The sequence below is a fragment of the Monopterus albus genome, unplaced genomic scaffold (genome assembly GCF_001952655.1).
Source record: "Monopterus albus unplaced genomic scaffold, M_albus_1.0 scaffold454.1, whole genome shotgun sequence".
In the NCBI taxonomy this organism is placed as follows: Eukaryota; Metazoa; Chordata; class Actinopteri; order Synbranchiformes; family Synbranchidae; genus Monopterus; species Monopterus albus.
This window is the reverse complement of record NW_018128334.1, coordinates 141,635-151,044: the sequence shown is the minus strand read 5'-3', so window position 1 is coordinate 151,044 and position 9,410 is coordinate 141,635. Positions and strand designations below refer to the sequence as shown.

The following is a 9,410-nucleotide window of genomic DNA, read 5'->3' as shown; positions in this document are numbered from 1 at the left end:
GTATACAATATTTGTATGAAAAGGTACAACTATCTAACTGGTCAAAAAACTTTTGGGGAGAAGCCGTGGTTTAGACTAAACTCTATTGTTATTGGTCCTTCAGTCCGTCCGCCCTCCAATCGTCCTCTCTGTTCCAATCATTGTGGACAGCGCCCTAGGAAGGGGAAGAATACCTATACTACTTTAATTCCTACATACACACTCACTTCTTCCTTTGGTTTCAACTAACTGTTCCATATTACGCATTGCTTTCCGTTTCACTTAATTAAAACTGTTCTGCCTGCGTGTGTGTGTGTGCATAACTGTTCTCCCTTTGAAGCTTTCTCATCTACATCTAATCTATTTTAATAAACTTGGAGCCTTACCGTACCAAGACTCCTTTGGGTCCACCGGTCCAGAGGAACAATAAGTAACTATGAGCCCCCTTAGCTACAGCCATAAATCTAATGAAATTCAGTAATTTAGTGGACAAGACTTATGATGTTGCATTAGTGTTTCAGTGACTCACACAGCAAATATTTGACCAGTGGTTCAGTGAACACATAGGGTGATATTCATAACTATATAAACATAACTGTGACATATAAGTATGTCAACCTATGTGTGCTATAAAATAAACCATTCTTAAGTGCATAAAATAAAAATCACCCTAACAGTTGACCTGACAAAGATCCAGAAATGTCCTAAATAAACGTGTTTGTTGGAAGAAGCGTATGAGTGTTGCCTTATTCATTAATGTTTCCTACCTGAAAAACAATACCAACGAGCTCTTCATGTGGAAACTTGTCTGGATAGATTAGATGCAGAGTGCAAAGAGACAATATGATGACAAACAAGTGCAAAGAAGTACAAATATACTGCAAAGACAAACTGACTACAAAACAGTGCAGAATGAAAAAAAAAAAGCAAAATGATCACAAAGAATCACAAACATGCTACACATGGAACTATTAGGAAGAGCCAGAACATTACTGCCGTGTTGTTTCTAATCAGTCTGGGGCTCCACTGTACATTGCAGGAGGGGTGGGGGTGTTTTACATGACTGTGCCCAGGGGCCCACTGTCTCCTGATCTGCCTGTTGGGTTGATCTGCATCAAAAGGAAACTTGTGAATGTGGTAAGGCAACAGGAACCTTGAGGAGGAAAGATGTGTTGTGAAGTTAAGCGACACTAGGGGGCGGCAGAGTTTTGGCTGAGAAAACAAACATGATTTCATTGATTGAAAATGACATTTTGTTCTCTCTTTACGTGTGATATGTTTTACAGGTTGCATACTTCAAAAACAAACATGAGGGAAACAGATTAACAGTAGTCGTAGCAGTGATTAGTAGTGTGAGTTTGTGGACTCCTGTAGTTACAGGCAAATACTTTTTGCAGCAAAGACTTTTTCTGTCCTGGATTGATTTTTAGCCTCTGCCTGCAGATCACTTCAAATCCTGTGATAACGTCGGCCGTCTCATACACAGCAAGTTTAATGTCTATTTATATAGCACTTAGAAAAGTCAGCTATTATAAATGTAAAAATTAGACCAAAGGCCAAAATACACATATGAGGTACACATTTTTCACATGTAAACTTACTCAGCACATGCACATTATAGTTCTAGCCTAGTTAAAATTTTGTACATAATTTTTAATGTTAACTTTATTATGTTAAAAAAGCTACAGCTGGCAGACCAGTAAGAAACTCAAACTGTACTTAAATATAATTTGTCATAAAGTGTAGGCCAACTACTTTTGTATCATTACTGACATTACTGGCTGTGGTATTACATTTTATAATAAACCTAGTATTAATATTAACTGACTTTATGTAATAGAATTAAAGTGGTGGAAAGTAACAAAATATATGTACTTCATACTTTTATTTTATTACATTTATAATGCAAAGATTGTTTTACTCTTCTGCATTTAGCACATCTTACAGTTGTAATTACTTGCATTGCAGATTCAATTTTTAAAGCATATGATCAAAGGAGAAAATATGATTGCATTATTATAGAAATTAGCTTCAACCAGCTGTGACATTAAAATGCTTATGTAGGCCTATTAATGCATCAATGCAGAGATTAACTCCTACTTTTACTTATGTAAAAGATAAAACTAGTAGGCTACTTCTTTTAACGCTTGTTTTCATCAGAGCCGTACTTTCTTGTTTTTAGTATTTTGATCTTTAATCCGGATCTGTGGATAAGAATCTAAATATAACCGCGCCGTGACCAGGAGGTGTCGCTAAATGAGCACGGTGTGGGTTAACACGGAGGAGGAAGAAGAAAAAGAAGAAGAAGAAGCAGTAGCGGCGCTGCGAGGAAAATTAAAATGTCTGCTCCGAAAACGATCCCGAAAGATGCTCAGGTAATGTTATTAAAGGAGTTATATAGAAGCTGTATTCATTGAGCTGTACTTTAAATTAACCCTGATCATGCTTTTGTTTGAATGCCACCTTTAACGTAAACACCCGGTGCATTTGTGAGCATTTCTCTAAAGCTAGCTTGTTAGCTAACAATATCATCCGCCTGACGTTCATAACAGTACCCACCGGCTATTGTGTTATCCTAGCCGTTAGCTGTTTGGGTGTAAACAAGAGAATTGTGTGTATGTTGTGCACAGAGCTGTGAGATACTTGTCTTTACCTTTGACTTAGAGAGGGTTTATTAATTCACTTCTGTGTAAAGACAGTTTTTTCGGAGTGTGTGACACCGAAACACTGATTTGATCGAAAAGATTGTAAACGTGGGAGGAAAGGTCCCGGTAGAACTGGTCACCGAGTTTAACACAAACCAGTGTCTAACACTTGTTTACTTTCGGTTTGTAGCAGGTTCATGTAATAAACAGTGTGCTGAATGTTGTATTACCTAGTAATAAATCCATTCTATGGCCAACAACGTGTGTTACCAGGTGTTAATATTACAGATTTTAAGTAAGTGTATTGATGGCAAAAGATTTCAGAAAGCTCAAAATTAATTCTGATTGTTGCAGGCTATTCACGCCACTGTCATGTTGTCTGATCCTACCTGTGTGCTTTGCAGGTGATGATCCAGATTCTGAAGGACATGGGGATCACAGAGTACGAGCCCCGAGTCATCAACCAGATGCTGGAGTTCACCTACAGTAAGTCAGCAAACAGCGCGTTTCCTTTGGTCAGATTGGTCTGGATTTAAATCGTCGGTTTTCCATTTCCAGACTGAATTTCATTCCGTTTCAGTGCCGCTGTTTGTGTTTAGACATCATTTAACATTTGTCTTAATTTTAGAGCAGCAAGAATTAGTTGAATAATCGAGGAGTCAGTGGAAAACTATTATAATCAGTTAATCGGAAACGACTCAGCTGCTGCTTATTTGCAGGGTATGTGACAACCATCCTTGAGGACGCCAAAATTTACGCCACACACGCCAAGAAGTCCAATGTTGATGCTGATGACATCAAACTGGCGATCCAGTGCCGCATGGACCAGTCGTTCACCTCGCCGCCTCCTCGAGACGTAAGACTGCACTGTGCTGCTTCTTATGAGTTCAGATGTTTCAGCTGGAAAAGAAAGAATTGTTAATTCTTCCTAGAGAACTTACAGTCCAACAGTGTCCAACATCTGTTACCACATCTAAATGAGCTGGATTCAACATGCACACAGGACTGTGACTAACAGTTAGTCATTTTTGATGCATCTGCTGATTGTTTTCTCCATGAACCATTTGCCCTGTAAAACTTCAGAAAACTGTCAGAATTCCTCAGGCTGCAGCTTAAAGTGATGTCATCAGATGTCTTGTTGTGAACGACCACTAGTTTAAAACCAAAAGAGATGACATTTACTGTAACGTAGGACAAGGAGGACAAGCAACATGCTTACAACATGCATTTGACATTGTTCAGTTTCGCCTACGGGCGCTGAAGTTGGTCTTAAATCCCAAGAAATCTAAGGTTATGGTATTTTTGCATTTACAGGAGCTGTCAACAACAACAGATCGGGGAGTGTCGATTGAGCTGGTTTCTAGCCATAAGTACTTAGGTCTTTTACTTGATTGTGAGTTGTCTTTTAAAACCCACATTGCTAATGTGGTTCGAAAATTACGGGCGAAGATTGGATTCTTTTATCGTAATAAATCCTGCTTTTCCTTGCAAGATCGCAGACAGTGGTCGTCTCTGAGCATGCGAAGACATGTTCATTGGATGGTGCTAGTGTACAAGGCTTTGGTAGGCCTAGCCCCGGCATACTTATGCTCTCTTTTACGTAGATCGGATACCAAATATGCCTTACGGTCTTGTGATAAGTATCAGCTCATGGTGCCGAGAGTTCGGACTGAAAAGGGGAAATGGGCTTTTGGATTTGCCGCTCCCTCTTCGTGGAATAGTTTCCAAGCAGATTTTAAACTTACTGAATTATGATCAGTTAAAGCTTTTTATTCCCTTATGGCTCTTAGGCAACAGGACTCTATTGGTCAGTGTAGGTGTTTTTAAATTGGTTCTATTGTTGATTATTGTATTTATGGTTTTGATTGTTTAAATGTTTGTTTTTGATTTGTATTAAAATTTATGTATTGACGACATGTGTTGTTGACCTCTTGGCCAGGTCACCCTTGTAAAAGAGATCGTGATCTCAATGGGTTTTTACCTGGTTAAATAAAAGAGAAGAAGGAAACACAGCAAGTTGTTCTATGTGACAATCTGGAACCATCCGATATTTGGCTGTTTTGCTTGAAAAGTGATTCGTTGTTGCTCAGTTATCCGATTTTCTGTTGATAGATTGCAGATTTCTCTGAAAAATCTCTACACAACTGTTAATCTGTTATAAATAGGGCTGGTGAAGAAAAGGTGCTCTACTTCTGACTGCATTTCCTGTGGACACAAACTGCAATGCATATGGATCTTGTCGATGTTCAGACTTTCCCCACACTTTATTTTTCTATGCATTTTTATGTTAAATCTGTATTTCCTGCATCGCTGTGTATTCAGTTCCTGTTGGAGGTTGCAAGACAGAAGAACCAGGCTCCTCTCCCGCTCATCAAACCCTACACCGGCCCTCGACTTCCTCCAGACCGCTACTGTCTGACCGCGCCCAACTACAGACTCAAATCCATACAGAAGAAGGTTAAAAACTGTCCAGCTTTAGCTTTTATTTCAGGTTTTTCATGCAAAGCCTGCTCTTCCTTTTAGACACCATCCAACTGTGATTTGTGTATTATTTCCTCCAGGTGTCTACGTCTGCTGGCAGGATATCGGTGCCTCGCCTCAGCGTTGGCGCCGTCTCCAGCAGACCGACCACACCGGCTCTTGGTGAGTCTGATCATGTAAACCAGCCTCTGTAATGCAGCTGTGAGGCGTTCAACATGTCTTCAAAGTAGGGACAACACAGGTCTGCAGGTGCTGTGGAGATGAAGGCGTCTACTGCAGGGTATCCACAGATCCTCAGAGGATGAAGCAGTGGTTTTCTGTTTGTTAGTTTCATACAGACTGTAAAAAGTGCATTGGTTTAAAATCATTGAGCTGCTTATGGTTGGAGTTCTTGGATGTAGGTATCACGCTGGAAGACTAAATAAATATGGCTTTTATTTAGTTGCAGCCAGGCCAGTCTGGATGTACTGGACCAGTATGTTCTCACCAGTGTTTCCTCCACAGGAACGCCGTCTGTCCAGTCCGTTACCACTAAAGTTGGAGCTCCAGTGTCTCTGACTGGTCAGAGGTTCACTGTGCAGATCCCACAGCCCCCTCAGACTGCCATCACTAAAACCAGTAAGAACCGGTCTCTCCCAGTTACTTATTTAAATCTGATAACGGTTTAACATCAGGGCTCAAACCACTTACACATCCTATACAGTCACATCAACATCGGTATGGAGCTCGGTGAATAAATGGGCTTATTTAACGTTGAAAAATGTTTTTCGACAAAAATGGTAGAACAAAAAATGTTAAGTCAGAGTTAACTATAAAAAGTCTTTTATCATGAAGCCACAGTCAACTGTGACGTTCCTCACCTGTTGGTGAATATATGAAACTACACTGCTTCACTCCTGCTGCTCAATTTTTTCCCACAGCAGCGGCGTCCACGCCGGCCGTCTCCAACGTCCTCATCAACCCGTCGCTGATCGGCTCCAAAAACATCCTCATCACCACCAACATGGTGTCGCAGAACCCCGCCGGGGAGTCGCTGAAGAGGAAGCACGAAGACGACAACGACTATGACGCTTTATGACGACGAGGCTGAAGACATTCATGGCTTTCTTTTAAACAACCTTAAAAAAACTGACCCTGATACTGTTCTGACCGGAAACTGGTCCAGTGACTGTGATAGTTAGTCTGCGTTTCCTAGGACACCAGCTTAACCGGGGAAGACAACCACCTGTTCACACTGGGAGTTTACTGCTGGGAGGTCTGTCTCAGGTTTAACAGTTGAAGCTGGAAACATGCTCCACTATGATTTACAATAAACTGCAATAAAGTGAAAACTGAGCTGAGGCTGTTTTTAAGAGGACACTCCACCAGAACCTCCTCCATACATGAGCTGTATCACATTCGCACAGTAATAATGGTTTGAGTGTTAACATGGCAGCTTTAAACTTTTGAGAATCCTGGTTTGACCTCTGGTGGTTAAGGTCTTTCATATCACTGCAGTGGTGGAGTACTCCAGGATGCTGACTTTATTGGGTAGAGGAAGTACTCTGATTGTGAAATGCCCGTGTAAAATGCTACTCGTCACAGGGAACATTTTTCTGTCAAATACTTTTATTGCCACCATCACTCGGATGTCAGAGTGCCAACTTCAGGCCATTCACACGATCATTAAAACATTTAAAAAAAAAATTTTTTTTTTGCTGTGGTCACAGGTCAGCTCCTTAGTTTCATGTATATGAATGTAGTCACAGGTCAACTTTTGCTGTGGTCACATTTAAACTGACCTTTTCTTGCAGCAGTCGCAGGTAAACATGACAGTTGAACTGAGTTTTCATTGTAGTCTAACAGTTTGTGTAATTATACGTAAACTCAAACATCAGCCTAAAATCAACTATTACAATGTCAGTGATATCGCAGGAGTGGACTTTGTTTCATCTTATCTGTGCACCAACCCCGTTCAGTCCCATTGTACCTGCACAGTTTGTGGGGGACGTCAGTCACGCGTTAGAGGCTGCAAAAGAACCACAACAGCAGCATTTGTTAGTTCATTTTACCTTTAATAATAAAAACAAAACTAAAATAAAAATCTCAAAATAAAAAATACATGGCAAAACAATAGACTTAAATGATTATGAGAATAATCATGGTCGCAGTGATGATACAGTAGAAGTAATAGTCACCATAATAATAATAATCAGAAGCATAATAATCATAATTCCATCTTTTCTGGTGTTCACCCCACCAGCAGAAATTGCCTCCTGTCTTACAGACATTGTGGTATGCGTCGCACAGGCCGGGGCACTTGTCAAAAATATTTTCACACTTAGCAAAGTCACCCCACATATGCACATCAAAATAAGGACAGAATCACAGCTCGTACGATTCACAGCACTGCTTGAAATAAAAAAAAAAAAAAAAAATACAACATGCTCCATCCTGGTTCCTTCTTCATCCCTTCATCCCTTCTGGTTTGGCAGGAGAGAGGGAATTTGACTGTAGATACCAAAACCAAAAGAGGTTTGTGATAAGGAGGCCAGTGACCCAATGAGCCTCAAGCTCAGCAAAAACACAAACCTCTACCAAAAATAAAAACATTCTTCATCCCCTCCTGAAGTAAGCCAGAAAACAACACCTGCAGTTCTGTGGGTTTGTTTGACCAATGAAAGTGCGGTGCTCTATCATGTGACATGTTGCTCTGCAGCTTTTTGGGTGTAGAATCGACAAAACTCACTAAAAAGACAGATTTAACAGCTACACTGGAAACCCCGACTTACTCCCATCCACCCGATTTCATCAGGAAGAAACCTGCCTAGGGGAAATGGAGCGGAGAATCGTATTACCCACCAAATCTAAAGTTAAATTAAACACAGGATGATTCTGATTTGAAGGAAACACTGGTACCGTTTGGTTTATTGTCATCTGTCTTCTACTGGCCGTGGAGATTTTCATGGCACTGCATCAGTAGAATTTGGTATTTCACATTTATATGAAACACAAAAACCTGGCAGAGTATTAGTATGACTACTTGAAATGTGATGTAGTTTTGCAAAAAGAAATAAACAAAATACAAACCCTGACAAAGTCATTTTAAGAGGAAAATGTCACAGTATTTCAGAAATAAGGTTTTAATCAAATACTGACACATCAGTTGTAGCTAGAAGAAAATGAGCTGCAATATTTCAGTAATAAAAGCCAATTTTACACTAAGAAAATACTGAAAGACTCTTATGAGACAAAACTAGACACTGTTCTATGATACCTTCAAGGGAAAAGGCAAGAGGCGCGCTCTCAGAGTATCAGTATTTGTTTAAGAAAAAAAGTTGTAATGCAACTTGGACGAGAAAGTGTCAAGTATTACAAGAATGTGGTATTATGATAAATACTGAGAATAAAGTAATTTTAAAGTTAGAATATTTCAGGAATGGTTAAGTTTTTACAAGTAGCTGTAATATATTACAAAAGTTAGAATTATACAATAATACAAAAATATTAGGACGCAGATTGAGTTTTTTTTTTCCGTTGATAATTTGACACAGCATTATTTTTACCAGACATCTAGAGAACAAGCTGTTATGAAGACGTTCAACAAATCTTGGAAATATACTATAACATTACAAGATGTTTATATAAAATCAGCTTTTAAAAAATAATTACAAGAATTGAGCCATAATTTAAAGGAAAAAAACTTGGCAAAACTATGAGACAACTTAAAAAAATAAATAAATTTGAACCGTCATGTAGGTCTGAATGGGGCTTTTTATTTACTAGATTATCCTCCTGCATTTGACATTTAACTCGTACTATAAAACTATGACTAAACAAAACCTGTGACACTGAAATGTCACCCAGACAACTATTAAACTGCTGGGCGACAAAACGGGATTCGCCTCAGTTTGACACTGAAAACGCTGCAGATTCCATTTTAGCCACAGAAACAAATCGAGGGGCTGCCGATAAAATAATATGGCACAGAAGGCACAGTACAGTTTACAGCTGTTACTATTGTTCAAGATGCAGCTTGATCCCACAGAGATGAACATTTGGTCGATCCGGTGCTGGGGGTTGGGGGGCACCGATGACAATGAGCCAAACAGAATCACCAGTATTATCCTTTAACAAGCTGAGGATGAAAGTTTGTTTAAACCAGGTGGGGTCGAGTTGCGCACCATTTCAGCTAATCACTTCATGTCATTGGATTAAAAAAAAAAAACAACAGTAGAAACGGACTTTACCGCTCAGCTCCACCCACACACACACACACAACGGGTATAACTTTAGTTTTAAAGTACTTAACTAAAGGACTGGCGC

General features: G+C 39.6%; 1 protein-coding gene across 1 annotated transcript; it reads left to right on the top strand.

The window, feature by feature from the left end:
* The first annotated feature begins 2,258 nt into the window (after positions 1-2,258).
* On the top strand, positions 2,259-6,436 carry taf9 (TAF9 RNA polymerase II, TATA box binding protein (TBP)-associated factor). The gene is made up of 7 exons (XM_020587343.1): positions 2,259-2,354; positions 3,029-3,110; positions 3,344-3,480; positions 4,947-5,081; positions 5,186-5,267; positions 5,610-5,723; positions 6,026-6,436. Exons 1-7 carry the CDS (start codon positions 2,319-2,321, stop codon positions 6,181-6,183), a joined length of 744 nt encoding a protein of 247 aa, XP_020442999.1. The 5' UTR covers positions 2,259-2,318; the 3' UTR covers positions 6,184-6,436.
* Positions 6,437-9,410: the final 2,974 nt, after the last annotated feature.

Coding starts and splice junctions, on each gene's coding strand:
- taf9 (XM_020587343.1), top strand. CDS start 2,319: ATGTCTGCTCCGAAAACGATCCCGAAAGATGCTCAG. Junction 5,082..5,185: donor TCAAATCCATACAGAAGAAG/GTTAAAAACTGT, acceptor TATTTCCTCCAG/GTGTCTACGTCTGCTGGCAG. Junction 5,268..5,609: donor ACCGACCACACCGGCTCTTG/GTGAGTCTGATC, acceptor TTTCCTCCACAG/GAACGCCGTCTGTCCAGTCC.